This window comes from Leguminivora glycinivorella, chromosome Z (genome assembly GCF_023078275.1).
Source record: "Leguminivora glycinivorella isolate SPB_JAAS2020 chromosome Z, LegGlyc_1.1, whole genome shotgun sequence".
In the NCBI taxonomy this organism is placed as follows: Eukaryota; Metazoa; Arthropoda; class Insecta; order Lepidoptera; family Tortricidae; genus Leguminivora; species Leguminivora glycinivorella.
This window is the reverse complement of record NC_062998.1, coordinates 47,461,805-47,488,524: the sequence shown is the minus strand read 5'-3', so window position 1 is coordinate 47,488,524 and position 26,720 is coordinate 47,461,805. Positions and strand designations below refer to the sequence as shown.

Below are 26,720 nucleotides of genomic sequence, written 5' to 3'. Positions count from 1 at the left end.
CACACGCTCGGTGAAATGTGATGTTTCGTTCACCTTAACGACATCCGTATATGGGTACCTTTGACAACTTGCTTGCCTATACGTAGTGGGCGTACCTATGTTATTTTCAATAGGTTTCTCTCAGCGCCCCATATGATGATGTATGAGCAATCCGATGGCTAAATAGATATATATATATCCGATATCCACGCACAAAGACATGTAGAAAAGCAGGATTGCTGTTATATCCTTTACCAGTAGAACCATAGAAAAAAGTAAAACCAAGTTATTAAAAAAAATACGAAAGTACTAGTTAATCAGAAGGCTTAACTAGTAACAAAAGCTTTTCTAGCCGAAGCACCAGACTCGTTCAACGCCATCTAAACGAAGTCTAAAGAAAATCGGGCCCTTACACACGAAGGGTGGCGTTCCCGCGCCAATCCTGAAAATTACCGCGAATTTCTTTCATTTCATATTTTCTCGAGAAATATTTAGGACCTCACAAAAGAAAGGAAAGGAGCAAACAGAAAAATATTAGAACCCGATTTTCTGTTCGACCCCTAACAAACCGTCACACCTAGGGCTGCCACCTTACATAGCACTAAAACACGAAACACTTGTAAAACACAACACTCACTCTTCCCCTTCACAAACTCCGAGTGCTTGGCGCGCGCCGCCACGGCATGGTGCGGGCGGTGCGGTCCGCGCGCGGCGTCGGCGCAGGCCACCAGAAGGATCAACCAGAGCAGCATGCTGCGACATCACTGTAACGGGCGTTCGGCGCGAGCGTCCATCGCGTACTGAGGCGCGGGACGCGACCAGGTAAGGCTTTCGGGTTTGCTTTTTCAATCGCAGAGCTTTGGAAGGTTTAGACAGCTCAGGAGGCTTTTTTGATCGTAGTTTCGCGTACTACGTGTGCGTACGGTTTGGTAGTATTTTTTTTAAAGCTTTCAGGGTTTTATTGTTGCATATTTGCGCATATAGGTAGAAGTAGTAGTAGAGCTTTTTAACTGTGGTGTTTTTAATAGATTTATACGATATACGTATGTAAAAGTATTTACCCTAATTTTATATTTGTATAATAATAAAAGCTTAAGTAATTATGTGTTTATTTCTATTATTTTGCAATTAATATAAGATACACTACTTAAAATAAAATTAAATACCTAGAGCCCACCTAAGCTCTATCACCTGTAATGTGTGATACTATGTATTTAATTATCAATTAAGCCTACAAGTCTACATGAAACCTGAAACTGAATAGCGCAGTAGTATCATATACCAATTTGGAAAATATTAAACAAAGTTAACTAAGTACGTATTTACATAAATAAGTCGTTGTTTTCAGACAAAACATATCTAAATACTCTTATGTAGAATACTGATTGTAGGTACTGAATCGTGGTTATTACTCTCCACAAGGCTACAAATATTACGTATCCATGTCTACAACGAATGTTTCAGTTGGAAATCTTGTCTTCCTCTGTTCTATAAGCGGCGGTTCTGTGCCAGGTCGGCCCTGCCGTCTTTCTGATGTCGTCCGACCATCTGGCTCGTGGTTTCCCTTCACCTCGGCTTCCCAGTCTAGGTCTCCACAGCAATACTATCCGGCCCCATTGGTCGTCAACTCTTCGACAAATATGACCGGCCCATTCCCACTTTAGTTGCGCAATCCTCTTCGCGATGTCGGTAACTTTCGTGCGTTGGCGAATCTCCTCATTTCGGATTCTGTCTCGCAATGAAATCCCGAGCATCGCGCGCTCCATAGCTCTTTGGGCCACTCTTAATTGGCGAATTCGTCCAGCGGTTAGCGTCCATGTCTCGCACGCATAGGTTATTACTGGGAGGACACATTGGTTGTAGACTCTGGTTTTCAGTGACTGTGGAATTTTGGACTTGAAAACCTCACCAAGGCTTCTTTTTAATAAAATGTATCCGGACATGTAAGTGAAAATGTCATCCTTGACATTTGCAGCAGGAGGTAATATTTGGTAAAATGAAATTTGACCACGTTCATCAATTTGCGATGATTCAAATGATCATTCATTCAGAGTACACATGCAAAAATATTATTTGAAAATGAGACTTGCCTTTATAAAAGTAACTTGATCAAAGAAATACATTTTTATTTTCTTGCCAAGGTATTACGGGTCATATTAATATCGCGTATTCCTTTGAAAGTTCGCATCTTACATGTAATAATAGCCTTGGGCCGACTCTGGCCGTTCGTAGGCCCAGGTAAAGCCGAGCCAGGTATGCGGCCAAAAACGCTACGTAACCAAACTTTAATAATAAACTATTGTGCTCAACTATACTTATAATTAAAAATAAAAAGTGTACTCGAACTCAAGCCTGCGAGGTAGCCAATGATTTAAATAAGATTTACAGTTTATATCATTCAAATTCTTAGGTTCTTCGTAGCCGTATAGGTTACTAGCAATTACAAATTGTGGAATGCTCCATAAAGACTACCACCCCCCATTTTTGGAAAGTGTGGGGGGGGAGGTAAGAGATAAACAAGTCAAGAGTCAACTATTTCCACTCAAAAAATCACGTTAAATAATTCGTCGTTCTGTTTTGCCCTGAAAGACGACAAACAAACGGACACACACACTTTCCCATTTTAATAATAAATAATATAAGTATGGCTTTCCAACTCTATATTGAATATAATTGGTGATACCAAGAAAATTTTAACTGCTAGACGCTAGTAGGTATAATAAAATTAGTAGTCGCACTCTTGGTGTTAAATTACTGTACGTACAGCACATACAGTATAGGTAATCATAATTGAGTAAGTGCTACAATTATACCTACTGCCACCGGAGGCGAAGTGTACTAGCGAATAACACTCGACACAAATGAATACACATATAAATATATATAAGGCAGACTAAAGTTGGATTTATTATTAACTGAAAAACTACGTAAATATTACCTAATGTAAATAAGTTAGCCGTGGGGTAAACTGGTGCATAAAGAATATATGTAGAGCTTTTAAAAGTTTTCCAATTAGTTATGCCACTCTACATTCACAATAGATCATCATCATTCCCTTGCCCTTTTCCCATTATTTGGGGTCGGCGCAGCAGATCATCTTCCTCCATTTCTCTCTATCAGCCGTCATTTCCATACTAATACCTTTCACTCTCATATCGTTGTTCACACATTCCATCCATCTTTTCTTAGGCCTTCCACTACCATTGTATCCATCCACTTTCATATTTACCACTCGTTTTATAACATTGCTTTCATCCCTCCGCATTACATGCCCATACCATGCTAATCTACTTCCTCTCAATTTCTCTGTCACTGGCGCTACTTTCAGGCTTCCTCTTATATACTCATTCCGAATCCTATCCAGTCTTGTCACACCACACATCCATCGCAACATTCTCATTTCATTCACATGCAGTCTTCTCTCATCATTCGTCTTGGTGGCCCAGCACTCACTTCCATACAGGACGACAGGTCGGATAACTGATTTATAAATTTTCCCCTTCAGCCTGAGAGGCATTCGGGGATCACAGGTTGTGCCTGTAACCTGTCGCCATTTCATCCATCCTGCATTAATCCTGTGCTGAACTGCTCTGTCGATCTCGCCATCTCCCTGAATGAGGGAACCCAGGTACTTGAAATCCGAGCAATAGATAATTAAAATAATCCAGCTGTGCCTGTGCTAACGGTTTTTTTTATTAATCGCAATTTTCCACTAAAATATTATGAGAAAAATATATGATAGGTGTGTGTGTGTGTATGTGCGATATTTGGTATATACCTAACTACGTAACATATTTACCAAAATATTTACTTAAAGTACCAACAAGTATAGAAGTCTTGAGTCTTCGTTGTAGAAGTAACAAACTTATATAAATATATGTATATATACATATTTAAATCAACTTGCAACTGACTAGTTTATTTAACCAGCATTTGATTTTACAACGGTAAAACTGTAGTAGGTATACCTATATATTTCGTTTAACACAAATTCCAATTTATTATTTGCCCATACTTCTAAGTCCACTCGCTCGTTGAACTCTTTACAAAAGTCGAGTTCGATCTCGCACCAAGTCGTAAGATTTCATTCCGCTCAGCAACAATCTCGGATACTTCCCTGTACGTTTCTGTACACGTTTGGTCCAGAGAGTAATGCATGCATGTTGGACGCGCAATGGATATCCAGGCGAGTGGTCGAGCGGTTGTTTGCGGTTACGAAATAACTGGGTATAGCGCTAGTGACTAGTCGCATTCCTTCGAAACCTTTACTAGATTAAGGGCGCTGGCGCCGACGATAAGTCTCCGATAAAATAACTAACTGGCAGTTAAATAAGGTCCAAATGTTATAAGTGTTTACCATAAATAGGATTAATTAACCTATTATACTTATACATATAGTTTAGACATATTCTGTTGCGTAAGTACCGAATGGAAGATTTCAAATTTATTCTAGCCACTTGCCAAATATTTATACTCGTATCATAATTACTTCACTCACTGGTTATTATACTTATACTATAGCTATAGGTACACACTACACAGGTCTCTTGTCTTAAGTGCCAAATTGCAATATTAACTAACATACCTAATACCCCTTTGGCACAGTATAGTAAAGAGTACTATCGTAGGTAGTAGGTATAGGTACCGAGTTATACTTAAACATAAAGGTTTTTACATAATAGAATAAATATATGTATATGAAACCAAGAAAGCGCTGTGTTGATATCACCATTTTGTGAAACGGTCAACCTCCTGGTGATTCTTAAGACGATACTGGAGGGATCAATTCTCCATACAAACGCTCTATTTCCTCCCTCGTTTTTGAAGATAGCGCACTGATTTTTTCAAAACAGATTATTCTTATTTTTTTCCACATGAATACAGTTTTCGATAAATCTAGTTAATAACACTAGTATATTTAACTGAAATTCCCAAATTGAAAGGGGGGCTCCTCTCCATTTTAGCATTTTCGCTCCTGTAGCGTCTTACAAGCTTGCCTTGGTCCTGTGAGCTGGCGTTGCTTGCATCTTTTTTTTTTTTTTATTTATTTAGTATAGATAGGTAGACGTGCAATTTTCCCTATTACCTTAACAGATGTATTAACATAAGCAATAAAGAGTACTCTTTAAACACACTTTCAGTTCCTCCTTCCCACTCCCGTGAATTACCACAGTACTTTAACAGATCCTGCAACTCTATTCCCAGAATGATAAAGCTCAAAATCAGTTGAAACTATATTCAGGTTAAATTTGCCGTGACCCTAAATAGTACCTTAAGCTTGGTTTTGATATATGCTTTATTCCATTGTGTTTAGGTTAATTATTGTTTGGATTATAACTTGTTATTATAGTTCAAGCCCTTAGTCCGCCTACGTTATCACTGACCTCGTCAGGCTCCGTCTATAAAGTAAGTTTAAACTAAATAATGTTATAAATTTTATTCAGGTTTCTATAAATAGACGCTAAGACAAAACTAAATCGGATAGAGTAGGTACGCAATAAGAGTTAATGAGACATTATGAGATCAGTGAGTTTAATGGACAACAGGTTCGGAGCACGCGATATATTTGGTGTATATTATATTATACCTACACATAAAGTTTCATTTCAAAAGCTGTAGAAAAGCTTTAAGAGCGTATGGAATTAGACGCAAAAGATTTACCATTTTTTTTTATTACAAGCAGAATTTTGCTTAACCTTTTGAACGCTTTTCCTCTCATGTTAAAAATGGTATCGATGCCAAAATGCCGATTAGGGAAAAGCGAATACAGAATAAAACCTCTAACAGTAGGGAAATCGCTTTGACAACGTCCGCCAAACACTTTTAGTGGTCATTGGCGTTGCAGGCACGAGAGACGACACTGTTTTTCTGGTCCTTCAAATGGTTCTAATACTTCTAAGTTGTCAACGATTTAGACAGCGTCGCAGGCAATTGTTTTTTAAAACTTCAATGGTCTTCAATTTGTATAAAAATATGACATTTAGTCAATGCATACCAAGATAGGTCGGTCTGACTGTAAAAGCTACACAGAGAAGAGCTACTTAGCTGATGTAACTCGTTGGGACACCATTAGCCTTTTGCCCCAAGTGGGCAGGCTACAGGCTATGCCTTCCGTGTTATACTGTTAGTAGTAGCACTTAGTGATATTATGGTGATATTATGTTCAATTTTTGATTGGCCTTTGCTAACAGGTTGTGCAATGCTTTTCGCCTTTCAAGCCGATTATAGCTTATTGTATTATTATATATGCGTAAGAGGTACTTTATTAGGTACCTATGATAATATCTATTTATAGGAACAGTATTTACAGTAGGTATCTATGTAGGTAACCTTATATTGAGAATGAAGTATAGATTTCATTATATTTCAGCAGTTCTCGAAAAGTTTGTACAAAAATTAAGGAAAAAGTTAAATTTGTTTTTATTATTCCTATTTTGTTACCAAGATGTTTTTGATGAATTGAGATTTTAGTAAGTTTCATTTCGTCATCAAAGTTCTCTAGTGTCTATATTTTCTTAATTATAACAGTTATCATGTATATATCTTACGAAAGTCGACTTATATTACTAAATGTTGGTAACAAAATAGGATCAATTAAAATTTGCTGACGTGGCTATGTACAAAGTTGCCGGAAACTGCTCATTTAATGTTTTAGTTTTATGAAACGTCAGCGCGCGCAAGACTTTTGCAGAAAGTTCAAAGATTTCCTAGGATAACATATCAGCAACTCGATTTACGATGCAAGAAAGAATTGCCACAGCATCCTCAGTACAGCGCCTTTTAGAATGTAGCTAGTTGTTAAGTTGCAAGCTGGTCTTATGTATTTAGTTTCAATATTATCTAAATTATTTTCCTGTACCTATATCAATGCTGATACATCATTTAATGCTTAGTTAAATACCAAGTCGTCCTTGATATGTTTTATATAACTGCTGCGTGTTATTTATTCACGTTTTGCGACCTGTTGACGTCGCCGCGTCGGCGTCAAAGAAACTTGGCGTTCTTTGTTTTGAAATTTTGAGTTTCAAAAGGCAGTAGGCGTTGTAGTAAAGTACAATAGGCGTTGTTGAAAGGAGAAGGGTATGAAAGAGGGCAAGTGGAATTGTAACATAAAATTATTTTTGTTTTTACGTAATATGTAAATGTAGAGAGAAATAGGTTGTTGCATAATTATTTTCCCACTTCAAAAAATTCTTTCTATTTCCAGTATTCTCTGGAATATTCTAGAATAAATCTTGTATATAGCAGAATGTTCTCGAATTTTTCACGTTGGGTATATAAGCGCGGGCTTGTCACAGGGATTTAGTTAAATAATTAAAAAAATGGACAAACAACATCTTCCAGCGATTTACTTATACGAACACAAATTGGGAACCAGTTCAAGGGAAACAGCAAATAAAATTAACACTGCTTTTGGCCCAAACACTACTACCGATCGCACAGTACGAAATTGGTTCCAGCGCTTTGATGAAGGAGACACAAGTCTAAAAGACATTCCTCATACTGGTCGCCCCGTCACTTTTGACGAAGTGGCATTGCGGCTCGAGCTTGAGTTGCATCCGGATTCCACCACCAGAGATTTAGAGAAGACTCTAAAATATCACTACAGTACCATAGATCGCCATCTACAATCCATGGGTTACCGTAGAGTTTTGTTAAGATGGACGCCTCATGCTTTGACCGATGCTCAACGTGAAGTACGTGTTAGCATTTGTCAAAGTCTGCTGCTGCGCCCCCAAAAAAAGAACTTCTTGAAGTCGATCATCACTGGAGACGAATCCTGGATCTTGTACGAGAACGTCACACGAAAAGCCTTTTGGATACCTGCCGATAAACGGCTACCAACACAGCCGAAAAGCAGTAAAAAAAAGGAAATTCGGAAATTTCTCCTGTCAGTCTTCTGGGATTCGCAAGGAATGTTGTTTTGGGAGTTACTGGAGGATAACCAGACTATTGACGCCGAAGTCTACGTGAATCAACTAAAGAAATTGGCGAACGCTGTTAAAGAAAAACGGCCAAAACGTCTTGAAGTGTCATTACTTCATGATAACGCAAGACCACATGTTGCGAAGAGGACCCGTAAATTTCTAGAGGAACTCGGTTGGACAACGATACCTCACCCGCCTTATAGCCCTGATTTGGGACCTTCCGACTATCACCTTTTCCGGGCTTTAAAACACCATCTTCGTAAAAAGAAATTCGAAAATTCCGGTGCCGGTGACCTAAAAAATCACCTTGCTAATTTTTTTGCCTCTCATCAGCCACTTTCTTTCTGAGCAAATGATTTTGAAACTTTGCCTAGCAGATGGCTACATGTTCTAGATAATAATGGTTTCAATTAACTGTTTCAATAAATAGATATTACAAAATAATTTAGTCGGGAAAATAATTATGCAACAACCTAATAATGATTATTTTATGGCAGAATAATACAATACTTTGCACACCTCAATACAGGAAACAATATAGTAAGTATATACAACAACGTAAGAGGTAAAACAAGAGGCGGTCTTATCGCTAAAGAGCGATCTCTTCCAGACAACCTAGGTAGTGGAGAATAATAAATTTAACCTTGTAAGTAGGTGTACTAAATGTAGACTAATTTATGTACCTAAATATTATTTTTGACATTCAGTGTATTTATGTAGATACTTAATAAAAATTGAAGAAGTCACTTTTGACACTGCACTGACAAATCCAATCCATATCGTATTTGGAGCAAACTTTAGTCGTACATACCTACTTATACGTATAGGTAAAGTTCGAATCAAGTCGCATTTGTGTCAAAAATGTCAAAACCAGGCTGTCGTTGATATTGGTATTCTATATTATTTTGTTTATATTTATCCCAAATAGTGTGTTATTATTTGAGAACAATGAGAACGCGCAAATCAAACAATGGCACCGATTCAAACAATACTTAGAACTCGCGGTTCAGACCTTCAGAATTCCAGCTTGACAGGATTACGTGAAATACTCCGTCGGCATACGCTAGTGCCTAAATGTAAAAAGTAATAAAATTGATTCATCGCTATTTTCGAAAGAGCTTCAGAGCTGATTCTATTTTGTTATTCACGGTAAGAACAATCTCATTATGAGGTTTTGAGTTTAAAGATGAGAAAGACGAAAAGGTAATATTTATTTTCATAGGTATATATGTATATCTTTCACACAAGAATTTTATATATATCTCTGGATAGTGCGTGCCGACCAATGAGTTGAAGCCAGGTTCATTCACCTTTACTCCTATGTTCTATCTCATTCCAACACTGTGATGTATTGCCAGATAAGTTAATAAAAAAAACGTATAAAACATTCTTCAATCAAATTGACTTACTTTTCTTTGTATTATACAAAAAAAAACTCAATCAAAAACCTTATTTCTCCGGTATTTACCTCCTGCGTACTATGGGAACACTAATAATAAAAAAATATGCCCGATATGTCAGAATTGTCAAAATTCATTCACCGATTCAGAGATTTATTTTGCAAAATAAACGTTTTTCGACGATTTACTTAAGTTCTGAGCTATGTATAGCATAGTGAACCATTGTGGAAGTAAATGGAAACCGAAATCCGACGTAAAATTTCACAAGTAAGTACTTATTTTACCAAAATGTTCATAAACCTCACTGGCAATAAATTTTCTTCTATTTTGCTTGTAATCTTGGTTAGTTCTTATCATTATATTGTTTTCATTGTCTCAAATTATATCAAAATTCCCACGAATAGGTTTAGAACGATAAATATGACCTTTAAAGAAAAATAATGCTATGTGTGGTTTTACGACTAGGGTGACCAATCTTTTTTCTTGCATGGTATTTACTCTTATTGAATGGAGCTAAATCTATCAACTTGGTACGGTTTCTATGTTCATAGTTCATATCACAGTATAATAATACCAACTTTATATAATTTATGTCTTTACAATTAACATGAATAATATTAAACTTTTCAGTGTTCCAAAAGATGAAGGAAGGAGGCAGCATTGGCTGTTGGCTGTCGATTGTACCGATAAAAGGAAATGTTTCAGAGCGTTCGACAATTTGCAGATTTGCACTTTAAGCCTGAAGATTATGACACAGAAAGAAATTTTAAAAATCAGTCCAGTAACGACGGATATATCGTGGCATAAACATTAAATTGAGATACATATATACATGCGAAGAGAATTGAAATACGTACGAATTGAGAACCACCTTCCTTGAGATTTGGGGCGGCGCTTAAAAATAAAGATACTGTTTTAAAACGTCCTAGTATTTCATTATTTCCCCATTGACAAATACTTCCCTTATATTTTTGTGGCTATTCCCACTAGTTACCACCAAGTTTTTACCTGTCCTAACTACTGGAATTTCCCCCACATTGTTAATTACCACACCGGGGGTTGATAGCTACTGGGATTAGTTTTCCCAGTAGTTACTACCAAAATATTATTGTGATGGTTTAAAGTGACCTTTAATAAACACAGGTGTCAGTTAGTAAAAGACTTAGGCTCCCCACAGACAGTCTTAAAAATTCATAATCTTAAAAAAAACTTGTATGCAATCTGACAGTTCAAACTGACACTGACAAGACACTGACAGATTTGAACTGTCAGATTGCATACAAGTTTTTTTTAAGATTATGAATTTTTAAGACTGTCTGTGGGGAGCCAAATACTTATGTAACTCCGTATAGACAGATAAAGTCTAAGAAAAAAACGTACCTCAAAACCATACAGAAAAAGGTACGGTGAGCTAGATGGCGATACACCTTTGGGGTAGGTACGCTCAGATAGATGGCGCTAATATTAATATTTGACATTTTAACACATATCAATATCATATCAAGCTATATCAAAACGTGCGATAGAGATGTAATACGTCAAATTCCGCGGGATATCCCTAGTATGCGCAAATGATTTTCAAGGTCAAATTGGACCGTGCAACATCCATGTAGTTCTCCTTTTGCGACAGATAACCCCGCAAATGATTTGCAAATTGGACCCAGAGTCTCCTTTTTAACCCCCGACGCAAAAACGACGCGGTGTTATAAGTTTGACGTGTCTGTCTGTCTGTATGTGTGTCTGTCTGTCTGTGTGTGTGTCTGTCTGTCGCATCGTAGCTCCCGAACGGATGAACCGATTTGGATGTAGTTTTTTTTGTCTAAAAGCTGAGTAAGTCGAGTCGGGAGTGTTCTTAGCCATGTTTCATGAAAATCCGTCTATACTCTGTCGCGGTCGAGAGTTTTTTTTTAAATAATTTTATTATACGTATAAACGGTTAAACTGATTTACAATATATAATCAAATGGTTTATTATTGAAATGTTTTTAATAATTGTCGAACAATGGGACCACACAAGGAACGAGTTTATGCGACTAAACGCGCGGCGTGATTCTGAATGTTAATGAATTATTTTGGTTTTCCGAGGATGTTGTGGCACCACGTGCCTACTTAATTATTACTAAATATAGCTTATGTACTTACATACTGATATTTAGTTATTGAACGTTTAAATGCATAGAATTTACATTATTTATATTTAATGACGCGCATGATATCTTACTATTCATATAGACTACTAGAGTTGCCTGACTTAGGTATTGTCCCATTCTTTTGTTAATATTGTTACAATAAGTATCTACCTAATCATAATAGTGCACCATTTTAACATAAGTTTTTATTTATCAATATAATGTAATTAAGTAGGTACTCATGGTAACTTAAAAAAATAGAAAAACAGCGACTTTTAATTATTGCTGAAATTACTGTCATAGAATGATCATTATTTCAATCAGCTCAGCTCACAAAGCATTTAAACTATGTACATACAAATATTAATTACTAGTAGTACCTGTACCCATACATACATACACATAAAACACTAGCTTTTGCCCGCGGCTTCGCTCGCGTTAGAAAGAGACAAAAAGTAGCCTATGTCACTCTCCATCTCTATCACCACTTAAAAAATCACGACAATTCGTAGCTCCGTTTTGCCGTGAAGGTTGGACAAACAAACAGACACACACACACTTTCCCATTTATAATATTAGTATATGGATATTTATTTTATTTTATTATTTATTTATTAACACACAAAAGGTAGATATTTCTTACTAACACTAAATGCACATCGACTATAGTTATTTGACTTTTCTGAAATTTCTATATAAAAATGACCTACGAAGTAAGTACGAACCAACGATAGTTAAAGCACAATCGTCAAGATGTTTAGAAGACAGACAGGCGTTTTTCACATAATGGCGTGGCGTCAACCTGCCGGGTGCCGGCGCGGCGCGGGCGGGTGCCAGCCCAACAAAAGCCGCGAACCACTTGACTGCATTGTACTACCACAATGGCTTTGATTTCTACTATTGTACGCGCAGGTACCGGCCACTGCATACGCCGCCCTTACGGCCTTTACCTGTCACAAGAATGTATTCCAACCCTTATACCAATACCCGTAAGAGTTTTGAAACGTGGACATTTTATTACAGACCGGTGTAAAGTTACCTTAATCCTTACTAACAAACGTCGTCCTTATCTTTTAAGACTTTAAAAGCAATTTTTTTAGTTTAGATACGTTTTCTATGGATTATCTCAAGTTTGACAGGTACTGTTTTAAAATGCTCAAGCAAAATGGCGCCTAGTTTTATTTGGTATGTTTGCTCGTTTTCTATTTAGGAATGTATCCGTAGAATTTTTTTTTTATTCAAATACATTCTTCGGGCTATAATTAAATATTAACATAGGTTATAATTCTTACGTTATAAATATAAACCAAAGGCTTAACAAACGACACCGCCACCTAGAGACATTAAAATTATACGTGGGATCATTAAATACCGGCTTCAGCGCTGTTAATAATGCGTCAGATTATAAATGTTGTAATAAAAAGTGCATTCTTGGGCCACGCACCCCACTGCGCGGGGTAGGTTCGGACTTATGGCCCACCACCACTCACAAACTCAAAAAAGTGTGTCTGGATATCGATTGCATAGGCGCTTACGCCCTCTTGGTTTTCATGCACAAAATAGTCGTGCAATCGGCATCAACAAACTATAAACGACCTTAACCAGCTTCAATTAAGATCGTATATAAAAAATAAACGTTCACGCATCATTTGTTTTTAATTTTTAAATTTGGAAACCGAGATATCTGTAAGACATCTGCCACCCTGCTAAGATGCCGGTTATATTAAATTTATATCGGTATCATATCATCGATTGTTCGACTATGGCCGTTGAAAGGATTTTTTGTTTGTCTTTAATTATGAGATTTCGATTTGTAGCGATTGATCTTAGTGGTCGCTGTAGTGATTTGTTAAAAAGTAATGATGTAAAATACAGATGGGATCTGGTTCTGAACACGTTTCCAAAAACGAGTATTATGAACATCATGCAACGTTTTCGTCGTTCTTTAGGAATATTGAAAGGATGCTGGAATTATGTGCATATCGAGATATGCATCCATGAGTCTGCAGGGTTAAACAGGGTGAAAGAGAACCGATACACATTCGCAACAAAGAATAGGACGTCAGTACAATGACGGATCTTACTGCAGATAAACTTGTTTTGTACAAATAAAACATTACAGAGAAGAAACAGGATCGACGCTATGGCGTATGTTATGTACATGATACGAATAATAATTAAAGATCCATACACTCTTAGTTAAACGCAAAGCAGGTATATTATAATTTTACCCATATCCCACAGTCGCCTTCTACGACACCCACGGGAAGAAAGGGGGTGGTGAAATTCTTAACCCGTCACCACACGGACCAAATATATATAAATATATGGGTTGATTTGTGGCGTAGGCGAGAGACTGGCAACCTGTCACTGCAATGTCACAGTTTCGTTTTCTATTGACCCCTTATTTGCCAAGAGTGGCACTGAAACTTGAGTAGTTTCATATGCTCTGCCTACCCCTTCATGGGATACAGGCGTGATTGTATGTATGTATATTATAATTTCACAATTATTATATTGTTTTACAAAAATGCTTATACTAACTCTCATACATAATACAACCATCTAAATAAGCCTCACCAGAGAGTGGAACAGTTACAGTTTACTCTTGTTCACAGTTCACGATTAAATTCAACTATGAGAACATTATCAATTCATAATAATTTTGGTATTTTTATAAGCTATGGAAATAAAAGAAGAAAATCAGATTCATGTCATTACAGCGCCATGCCAGAAAGTCATTTTACATAACATTTAGACGAAACAAATATTTCTACTACTAATCCCACTAATAACTTTGTTTGCCTCTCAAATATATTCCTAGTTTAAAAAAAGAACACCCAGTTAGTGAAGAATGCCAAGCATTCATACAACAAAGGTAAACTTTGGATTCATTTGTAAAGTATGATTCTTCGAACATAAATCTTCGAAGATCAATATCGTTGATATGTGCCTTTTATGTTATTTATGAAGAAAGATATCTTCATGCAGAGTATATTATATAATATAAATCGTACACTTTATAAATTATAAAGTAAGATTAGTAAGTTATAAGGTTATAACCAAATACCGACGTGAATATAAATTAAAATTACGTACGTTTTTTATTGTAAATATTGTTGTTATCCGAAATAAAGAAATTACTTGATAAACTATGTTTAGTCTTGTCTCCGTAAAAACAGTTAGGTAGGTACGTGGCTGAAAAACGAATAGGTAATTACATTGATAATACCTGCTGAGCTCGATTCGCGAAATTAAAACGCGAACTAAGGTGCACTTCGTTATTATTACAATGTAAAGGCAAGACCGGCATATAAAATATATTGCAGGATAGACTGTGATCAGTGGCGTGCACTTCATAAAGACAAAAAGACACTGCCTACCCTGCTGCAATTACCATATCTGGCCTTTTAAATTCATGTTTCATAGTATTATAAGTACATTGTCCATGTGAACCAAAATAAATAATTCAAATGTATATGTATAAAATAGCTCCATCTATCATTATCGCACCGCAACGATGCGATGTGCGAACGATGACACTAGCTCCGCTACGTGCCTTTCACGGCAAAGACAGTAAACATTTCGGTCTAAAACGTTAATTGTGTGCGTGCGTAGAGCTCTGTAGTTACGCTTATAGAGTGTTGTGTGAGTTCCTATAAAGACATGCACACATTGTTAAAAGTAACGCACACAAACAAAGGCCTAAGACATTGTCTAATACCTACTCTAAACCCTAAATCCTTGACGCGACTACGACGCTAAAGGTTCCCGAATAGTTCCGAGTTTCGAAGATTATGCGACCACTTTAAAAATTAGCATTACTTATGGCAATGAGAGCAAATACGAAACTATTTTTTTTTGTCGATTACCTTAGTTGGGCAGGTTCATAGGGCAGGAGGTTTGTTTACACTAGTTTACAGTTACAGTTTTTATGCATCCGGCCCGCCATTGTTTAAATCGTTTTGTTGTGTCGATATGATAACGTGTGTCGGCGAATAAAAAAAGTGTTTAAATAGGAATAATTAACAATATAATTGAAGATTTAAGCTGTGAAAGTTGTACTGTGGTGTGTGTTAAACAATGATATTTCAAAGCTTTTTTTCATTTAAAAAAATTGGAGTTTGTTCAAAAAATCAACCCGTTTTCGGATATTTGAGGTGGTTAATCACCACGTCATAATTAACCCACTTTACAACGTAATCAATACCTATGCATGCAGCAGCATTTTTGGTAAGTTAATTGCTTTTACTTATTTTTGTCTACCCTGTCTCAAAACTCTGTGCACGCCACTGACTGTGATAGGGTAATAACCTCGTATTTGTAGTATTTGTACGCTTGCCTCGCTAACACGAGGAAAGAAGAGTTTCAATACAGAAGAAGAAGCTCTACCATCGTGATAACTGTTATATTTGTACACACACAAGACTTTGAAGCAATGGACGACATTGTAGACTGTCTTCCCCCCATTTAGTAGTAGTAGGTACCTACATACTTTTAGTATAAAAAGTATTCATAGTTTTTGTAATGGCTCAGCTAGGATAAAAAGCTCGTGTCTGTACTTTTATCTTCATAACCTCAGACGCTATCTAACTTGCCGGATATTATGTAGCCAACGAATAAAAAACCAGACAGCAAATATGAGCGCTATCAAACATTATTTACAACCATGTACATAAAGCTAACCAAAATCAAAATATATTGGATCCAAGCTCATTTTATCGATCCTTTCCGACGATCGGACGTCACTGATACGAGTTCAGTTTCTGAGATTGTAATGGTCCCGGCAGATGCACTTTTGACATAGGTACCGAACAAAAGACTGGTTGTATTCACACGGTCCTTACAAAGAACCTTTTTTGCTAAAGATTCCCAACGAAATCTCGGAACGTTCGTCGGATTCTTATTTTGAACGTTTAGATTCTTCAGACTGCCCAGAAATGCTGGATTGTCATTTAGAAACTGGAACTGTCTGTACCAGTTTTTTGTGTTTAAAGGATAACGGTGCATTTTTGTTTTAATTAGAGTTGATGGGAAGTAGGAAAACGTGAAATTGTACTGTCCTGATTTTGACTAATCCATACTAATATTATAAATGGGAAAGTGTGTGTGTCTGTTTGTTTGTCCGTCTTTCACGGCAAAACGGAGCGACAAATTGACGTGATATTTTAAGTGGAGATATTTGAAGTGATGGAGAGTGACATAGGCTACTTTTTGTCTCTTTCTAACGCGAGCGAAGCCGCGGGCAAGAGCTAGTAATTAAAAAAATTACCCAATGGTACGGTACGTACGGCCATTTCGGTCCTTAAAGTCTTTTTGGGTACATATATGAACCGATCCGAAACTGATGCCTAATAAAAATAAATTACTAACACGAGAAAATATCAATAGCTATGAAAGTTGTTCTGGGGTGCAGAATCCTTCACGCAAAAGTGTTTTAAAAGAAAGCACTATTACGGAATCATTAGACACGTTAAGCGTACAACAACCACTCTTAAAAGCGGATAAATCAAATAAGGCGCAGAGCCGCAGAGCCACAACATATTTTATAAATCTTAAATAAAAACTGTGCCACGAAAGTGGACGATTAAAATCGACAATAAAACTACAACGCGCCTTTTGTCTTACGCGTGTCTACAACCCGCTTTATCTGGGGCCCGTAAAAAAGGCTCGCGCAGGTAACCGGCCATGTCGTTCCTTTTTCAATAATCTGCGTGTTTATGGTTCACCCACAGACCACTTCAGTAGAAACGTAAAACTTTTCTCGTGGTTATTGGCGTTTATCATTTTACCATTATTATTGTATTGTGAGATTGCAAAAACGTATTTTTAGACATAGTTGTGGACACACAATTTATTTTAGTACCTATTTGGAGATAATTTTATTTTTCCGTAGGCTTCTCATACACAAAGGTCCTCGTGCTTGGAAGTCTAATACGGTCCTTGTTCTTGCCACCAAAATTCCAAAGAAATTCCGATGTTGCACTCGAAACGAAACAAAATGATCCTTTAGGCGTGTACCGTCACATAAATGTAGGTACTTTACTTGTACTACGAAATGAGACGATGATAATGATGAGACGCTGGTGTAGGTGTAGCCCAGACGTTTTAAGTGAGAGTGGCCATGTAATATGCATGCGCGGATCCAGGGGGGGCATGGGGGTCATGAACCCCGCCACCCCCCTGGAGCCTAGGTTGGCCATACAAATAGACCACGTGACACCCCCCCCCCCTTCCTGGGCACGAAGCTGGATCCGCGCTTGGTAATGGTTTTTTTTTTTTTTTTAATTTATTGCTAAGTAAAAACAAAACACTTAAATCTTACAATAATTTCGCCAAACTGCGGAACAGTTTGTTGGCGAATGAAAAAACACCCGGACTTATATGTACTTACTACTAGCTTATCTAACTTAATTGCTTAATTGCTATGCACAGGCACCATGATAACGGGTCACCTTGCACGAATATTCCTTACAATGTGACCCATCAACACTGCCCCTGAGTGCATACGAAGTAGGTATATAACTAATGATATGCTTTCAACATTTGATTTTTAATTTTTTTCTTAAAAATATTTTTCGTCATGCAATCCTCTTCAGAGGGTAAGCCGTTCAATATACGCGGTATTAGATATTGCCTTGTTCTTCGGCCATAATAATTAGTGGCTTGTGGCTCGATATATTTCTTTCGTGTAGATTCTCTTAAACTGCGCTTATAATTTTTAACTATCTTGTATTTGGGACACTTGTATTCCTCAACAGCTAACAAATATTTAAGTTTGTCATGGACAGGTAATATATTGCACATTTGAAAAAGTTGATTATATTGTTTTTTACATTTTTCTTTAGTTTTCTTATCTACTAATATTTTTATAATTCTAAGTTGTAAGTTAAGAATCTTATCAAGTTGGGTCTTAAATGTACGACCGTATGCCACCAGTCCATAAGTTATCACAGAATCGGCTAGCGAGTGATACAGTGTAAATAAAACCGCCTTATTCACTATAGGCTTTAAGTTATTGAATTTACACAATATCGACCTTAGTTTTTTACACACTGACTCCACATGCAGATTCCAGTTTAAGCAACTATCGACATTTAGACCCAAGTACTTATAGTGAGTGACTATTTCTAGTTGACTGCAATTACACGATACCATATTTACCATTGTGCAGACATTCGTATGTGTGCCCTACTACTCCAAACTGCTCACAAGGAATTTTGAGATAGGGAGACTTTATCAACATACACTTGGTCTTGGCTACATTCAGTATTATACCGTTCTACGGCTCTACCTACCCCTACCACTCTACGGCTGATAGCATAGCAGCTCAAAACAGTGGCACGGCACGGCGCGGCGTTTTATTTACCTCCATAGAGTTGGCTAGACACCGAGGCTCAACTATTTCAAGAGGCGCTAGTGAGGGGTAGCTTTAACTGGTAAGACATTGAATATCTTACGACTGTTTTCTGCAGCATGTCATTTTATTAATCTGTCGTGAACCGAGATTTCCGCGTCGGTATTGCAGGTTCAGCGGCGCCCATTTGTTCGACCAGGTATAATAAAATCGGAACACCAGAAGCAACATTATGATTGAGAGCTATTATTTATTTTATTGTAGTCAATAAATATTACATTTTCCAGTTCTGAGGTAAAAGGAAATAATAGGTTGAGAATACGGGTATATTTAAACGAATATAAAATGTAAAAGTAACCATACTGGATACTGGTCAACTAGAATATATTATATTAAATAAATATAACAATAACTACATACATATCAGCCCTGCTTTAGTACCCTACAGATTTCCTTAAGTATTTATTGTTCTACTTATTTTTAGTGGAATTTCTCTGACGATAGGCATTTGACAGAAAAGAACACAAAAATCAACAACATAGGTAACTGAAATGAACATAAACCAAAGTTATTATATTTATTTTGCTCCTTTGTTCCACAGTTCAATGCCTTATACTAAATGATCCCCGTGCCTATTATGATGAGTTCTAGAAAATTCAACATGAAATTGATGGCTATGAACCATGGAGTTGCTTCGGAATAGCTTTTACACAGCCCTTAGAGCCGTAATCATGGGTTAGTTTAAGACAAAACAGGATTATCTGCCACGAACGAACTATACAACTTTAGATTTTAAAGTTACTTATCTAAGGCTGTTATTCCTAAGTAAATGGACTTGCGCATAGTCTGGTTTGCTCCTAAAGTTTGTATCACGAACATAGTCAGGTACTTGTCCGATGGCGAGCGATGCTTCTATTCGGTTGTTAAAGTTAAGTGCTCAAATTTACGCCAAATGCTCCTACGGCTGATCTGGTATAGGGAAAGGATAACGCATAGGCTAGAATAACCTGTATGTCTACGTCTAATACTTCTGGTAAAAATCTGAATGATTAAATTAATCTTGAAATAACCCTAAAAGTTAGTATTTGACATAAGTACTAAATAAAAAAATTGATGTGAATCATGTGGCATGGCTACGATATCTCTTTTGGGAAGTGGCGATGTAACTGCCCGACTTAGTAAAATTCATTCTTAGAACAAATTAAATTATTCTCATTTGAAAATATTTTAATTTGTATTTTTAAGTAGTAACACTACTATTAATACTATAAACATTAAATAAATGTCATATACAAAGAAAAAGTGACCAAGGCCTCCAAGTGTTCCGAGCTGGAATCGAACCAGCGTACTCCGTTAACCGTGTTTTTTTTTTTTCTTTGTATATGACATTTATTTAATGTTTATAAAATTCATTCTATTTTATTGAACATATCACAAGATTATAACAGTATTCTGGCATCTTCTCAACATCTGTCACTTTCAGTACTCTTCTTCTCAATGTTAGACTCCAACTCCATCTTTTTCGCAGTCAGGGATTTTTTTTTTTTTTTGGTTAGGTTTTTCATACTTGTGCTATACCTACCTAAGCACAATCGACACTTCTCTTGATATTAGAGAACTACCTAGGAACAAGAAGCAAACATGATCATAAACAATGATAACCTGGTACATTAGAGAGATAGAAGAACAATATAGGTAAATACCTATCATCTCGCCACGTAAAGTTATCGTGTAATTATACTAAGCAAATAATTATTTTACATTATTAAAATAATTAAGTATCTGATATATTCATACATGTATCGTAACATAAAACCACACGTATGCTGCAAACATAATGATACTCATAATACTGCAAGTTTAACGCTGTAATTGAATTGCTTATAATTTAGCTTATAATCAAATTAGAAAGTGCTTGGCTGGACTCTTAGGGCCTGTACAATCTGGCTGCAAGTTATATGGGAACCGCACGCAAAGTAGAAATCAGAAATGGTACCTTTTTAGGGTTCCGTGGTCAACTAGGAACCCTTATAGTTTCGCCATGTCTGTCCGTCCGTCCGTCCGTCCGCGGATAATCTCAGTGACCGTTAGCATTAGAAAGCTGAAATTTGGTACCAATATCAATCACGCCCACGAAGTGCAAAAATAAAAAGTGGAAAAAAATATTGTGTTAAGTACCCCCACATGTAAAGTGGGGACTGAGTTTTTTTTTCATTCTTACCCCAACGTGTGATATATTGTTGGATAGGTATTTAAAAATGAATAAGGGTTTCTAAAATCTTTTTTTGATAATATTAATATTTTCGGAAATAATCGCGCCTAAAGGAAAAAAAGTGTGTGTCCCCCCCCTAACATTTGAACCATATGTTTAAAAAATATGAAAAAAATCACAAAAGTAGAACTTTATAAAGACTTTCTAGGAAAATTGTTTTGAACTTGATAGGTTCAGTAGTTTTTGATAAAAATACGGAAAACTACGTAACCCTACATACACTGAGCGTGGCCCGACACGCTCTTGACCGGTTTTCTTATGTAAGATAAATATCTACATTTATGAATTTAATTGTTATATCCCGCAAAAGAAGGCAGGTTTATACCCTAAAGGCATAAGAAAATTAATACTTAAAGTAGTTCTGCGAACCTTGCATTAATAGCGATCTCTTACCGACGCGATGTCGCTGACGCCGGGCTGACACCCCTAAATCAAGAAAAAAGATATCCCTAAAAAAGCTTTGCATTATAGGTACTTTATCCTGTAGTAACAAGTCTAAAAATCGCGTGTCAAAACTGTCTTTATAATGCGAGATTATAAAGGTTCTGGGAGGATTCGTCGGCCTAGCCGAACTGATAATTCGCTGCGTGGCATCGAAACGCAGTCTGGTTCTGTCGCGCCACTACAAGAGCTTTAAGGAAACTAGCTACGAAACGCTTACGAAGGGTAAGCAATTGCAACGTTGGCTAGGGTGGTCTGCACCGGCGGCGATTCGTGTGCGCGTGAGTTGCCATGGCGGCGTCGAGGAGCAAAAGGAAAGCCCCTTAGGCCAACTTGCCTATTCACGGTTGTTTACAAATGGGCTTTTAAAATATACAGTAAATATAAATATCATGTGTTTTTGCTAAAGTATGAATAAAAATTGGTCCTTGATACGTTTTTTCCACCTTAGCTAGGTAATTTACAGCATCGAATCGAACAAGAAAGGGCATAAGCTAAGGAAGCGCACAATGAACAACTGGTGTCAATATAGTTACCTACTCAGTAAACATAAAATCTCCGGCTCGGTGTTTAGAATTGGAGATAAATAAGAACTCGACTTCTTCAACAGGAACTGGGGATCTCTAAGATGATATCTTACTCGCAAACTGCAAACACTATTTCAAACATATTTCTCTCGCAATTTTCGTCGGCTCAAACACAAGCGCAGGCCGCCTGCCGGAGGCAGAGGCGCACCAGCGGCGCTTCGTGGTGATATCGTTCCAAGAGCTTAGCGAGAGCGAATCCTCAAGAAAACCATCATACGGGTTAAACGAATATTTCCTTGTTAAACAACTCGGGTTTAGACTACTTTAGACTGGATGTCCTCATAGAATAACTCCCTTCTTTTGTAACCTAAGGCAATAAATACGAGCACGCGTCGACGTATTATGATGTTCCCTTTCCCTCGGGATAAACATTTTACTGTTATTTTCTTACTTTAAACACTGAAAACATTACTAAATGTGAGACTGAGCGGTGTGAGAACCAAACGTCACCTGACGGATGTGGGATGTGGAAATGTAGCAAGAATATGATATTATGAGTTAAATCATTAATGCAATCACAGTGGATAGATTTCTTGCCTGGAGTTCGCATATTGGTATACGCCTGAGAATTTGAGGATGTTCTAAAGGTGACCTACTCGTTTGCACATACTCGATGGCGTTCTGTGCTAGCTTACAAAGGAAAAAAAGTGGAAAACAATTGGATGACAGAAACAAAAGGGTATCAAAAATGTTTTGTCCCCAAATAACTTATCCCCAGAAATTAGTCTTCGACCCATGTCTTATCAAATAAAAAACCGAAGTATTTTTTAAGCGCTCACGTTCTGTAACTGCATGTGGGCTATATTCTTACATATAATCTTGCCTTTTAAACGTCCATTAACAAAACTTCGTAATACAGCAACTGCTCACTCGCGAGATGGGACTAATGGCCGTTAAATCTCTGTCCGACTCAAGATTACAACTAAAGTGGTCCTGGATATGTTCAGATTGCTTAACTGGTGCTGGCGCATCGTAAACATGGTCGAACCAGCTCATCTTGACCCTCAAATCTATAATTTCAATACGTGTTCAGAGAATCACTTAAAATGGCTCGTTCAGGGTATGCCTTGCCAGAGCCCGGTAAGAGATGAGAATACATAACCTGGACGGGTCGAGCGTGATATCACAGTCACGGTGGTGTCCCACGATTTGTGAACACCGCTTTGAACAGGCGTAACTACAGTATAAAAGCTCTATAAAGTAACCTTTTTACAGACACAGCATATTAGATATTAATCAATTCGGAGTAAACTAACAAAAACTTAAGGAGCTGCCTATAGAAAAAATGGGGAATACGCTTTATATTATTGAAGTTGTCATCCACGAATAAGAGTACCACCACCATGACCTCTATTAGGTTTCTCATTTAAATGCGACTATAAATATTTAAGGAAGATCTTTCTGTTTTTTCAGGGGAGTAGAGTGGTGGCACTTTTAATATCAAGGTAATATCTAGGTTAACACTTAACTATGTATGTACTAGATATAACTTTCACGTAAGTCAAAGTGTTATTGAGTGCTTGTATACTTATACATAAACAGTCTACTTATTTGTTGCCAAAACTTCCCAATCATTAAGCAGTAGGTAGAAGATACAAATACCTCATCGGATTAACTTGCACTTAACCGTTTTTATCTCAAACACGCCGCTAAACGTCCAAAATTCATGTTCCGAAGATAAGCTCAAAAACATCATTAAGGCTTGCAAATGGACTTATTGAAACACCTGTATCTCTGTAGATAAAAATACAAATTTAAAATACCAAACGGCAGTGGCGCTATAGGCCGCGGACGCTGTATCGGCCAAATTCGACCACCAGTATAAATAAGTTGGTTTTTGGTAGCCAAGTACAAATTTAAACTTGCAGTTAAATTTAGAGCTCATTTGAATACTGGTAATATGTTCTGTAAGCGTATTAAGCAGTTCGTTATTTTTACGGTGGTAAGCGTAAGATGGTGTTCGTTAAGGGGCAACCAAATTAAATGACCTTGAATTTGTTGGTTAAGCAGTTTTTTTAAACAACAATGTTAGTAAGTACATACACAAAGCAATTCATGGTTGTATGAAACGGCTATATAGAAAATCATTTGCAAATATTAGTTAAAAAATCACCATTAAACGCTTCTCCTGTCTTTATGTTTCTGATTTATAATTATGGGTCTGCAACAACTGAATTAAAATCACCACTTCAAAACTAAAGTACCAAGGAGTTTCACAAATAGTCCTTATATCTTATTTTAGCACTTTTTTTTTATTTTCCCCCTCATGCCCAGTAAATAATGGCACAGCTAGCTCATGTAGGTACTAATACAGATAGAAGTGTGTGCGGGATGTAGGTCTGCCTCTTAAGTTAGATGAGTCGACAGAGCTCGGAATGTGATCGTGACCGGGATGAAAACTAATTATCGGCCGCTTGTGTTGCGGCCGCCGCACGCGCCGCGCCGCTCTTTATAATAGAATAGAACCTGTTCGTTACTTCGTAGTTTGTACAATTGGTAAGGGGAGCCTTTAAATATGGAATGGCCCTAGGTCACTTTTAGAAGGAAAGGGGAGGTCAACAACTGTTACCGATTTGAAATTTTTAAGTCTGCGCCAGTACCCCTTCAGGGGGGTAGTGTAAGGGATGGTAATATGTAGATAATACGAATGTGAATTCATCTCCTGTGTTGAACCGCCTCATGACACGTTGTACTAGGAATAAAAATCCTGTATACAGGTAATTTATATTATTTAGACATTAGTGTTATTTACTTCGTTATTAAGTGGGGATGATTGTGGTATACTTACTTCTTGTTAATGTCAGGATAGTCTTTAGTATTATTGACTTCTTGTCAACGTCAGTTTAATTTTTGGAATTACAATAAATTATTATGGAGAACATGAGTAAATAGTTTATTTTATTTTACTACATTGGCCCACAGTCGGGTATGCTTAAAATGCAATAAGGACGTTTTCATTTGAAACTCAAACATGAATGCGTCCTTATCTCAGAGGGAGAATAAGGACCATTTAGAAATACGAGTATAATAGCACATATATTCGCCTAAGTGACAGCTTACGAGATTTACGAGAGCGGCTCCTAAATAGTAAATAAGAAAGTAGGTTTACTAGTTTTAAAATAAGTGCGCTATAGGTATGCTAAGAACAATTATTGCACAAGGGGCAAATATCGACTGGTGGGTAACTTAATGGGGGGCATTAGTTCCTTACAGGTATTTGTTAAGTGATAAATCATTCGTAAATATCTAAAATTTTGAAGTTCCGGGAATTGACAAAATTTTGGATCTAAGTGATACATAAATTACTTTGAAGTACACATGATGTTTTTTTCCGGCACTAGTTCGCAAATCAGTGCATTTCTCCTCAGGTAGAAACTTCTGTCAATGACCAACCTTCTTTATACCGATATAATTATGTATATATTATGAATATGTCATTCAAGGCGAAACAAAATTAAATTTTAATTATCAATGTCAATTTGTAGTAGGATTTAAGATATTTAAAATAAATGACTTAATTTTACAAAAGACTAATTTTCATTCATTAATACAATATTTACAAAAGGCAAGTTCACGCTGCTATTCCTGATGGCGTGAACATTTGGTGACCCAGTACGTTCTTTGAGCAAGTACTGCAAGAGACCTATAAATACGCATCGGATCGGATCCTTCATCGAAACAAGCGAAATCCAGTAGTCCAGCCTAAACTATAGAAAGACAACAAATCTACAAAGCACGCAGACTAAAAAGGAAACCCTTGCGTGAAGTTCTGCACTTGTATCGTAATGTAGGTACTATATCGGCATCGTGTCACGTATCTCTTTTAAAAACCACGGAGTGTAAATATCTTTGTAAGTATGAATAGTTTAGTAATTAACAACAGAAGGTGTATATAATGTATATTTAATAATTTCTGCTATTTATTTATAAAATAATGCATTCATTATTTTGATTTCACTAAATGCACCGCAGAAATACATCGAGTTAAAATAGTTACTGTACAAAGATCAATCGACTAGATTATAATATTATAATCACAAATACCGATCTTATACAAAATAGCCGTTGTTCAATGTCATCTCAGGTTAATCTAATCATTACACATGCAGCTCACACTGTTTCCTAAAACGCAAATTACCACAACAGGATTGAACAATTCTAAAGGGTACCGCCGAAATCGGTAGCAGTTACCGGGTTTGAATTTAAATCAGGTTGTGTATCACCACATGAATTTGATGGTTGAACAGTATAGTTAGGACCATAAGACTACGGTGGCAGAAATGAGACATTTAGGTACCTGAAGAATTTAATAGTAGGTATGATATTTTTATACCGCCCTATACGAAAAACTTTTGAACTGTTACTTCACTTTATGTGACAAATCATAAGAGCGCGTATTTTTTTTTACTTTGTATGAATTCTCACTCTCTTCCCCTCCTATAATGATTTATCAACTTGGCTCTAAAATTAAAAGATTTTAGACTAAAATCAAAGTGTACCGACCGAGTAATTTTGGCTACAGAATTCTAAAAACGGCAAGGAGAAATAATTGTAGGTATGTCTCCGACACATTAATATGTAATGCTTGTTTAAGAATTCCACAATTCCACACGATGGCAAAGGTGAT

The 26,720-nt window shown here is 36.8% G+C and overlaps 1 protein-coding gene across 2 annotated transcripts in view; it reads right to left on the bottom strand.

Moving 5' to 3' along the window:
* The window catches only part of LOC125240894 (epidermal growth factor receptor), a 132,626-nt gene that overhangs the window by 17,369 nt on the left and 88,537 nt on the right, over nt 1–26,720 (bottom strand). The window contains exon 1 of one of the 2 annotated variants that reach the window (XM_048149048.1): nt 617–811. The exons of the other annotated variant lie outside the window; for it this stretch is intronic. Coding sequence (XP_048005005.1) covers nt 617–731 — 115 coding nt within the window. The 5' untranslated portion in view covers nt 732–811. Of the gene's footprint in view, nt 1–616; nt 812–26,720 lie in introns of those variants that run through there. 2 annotated transcript variants of the gene reach the window in all.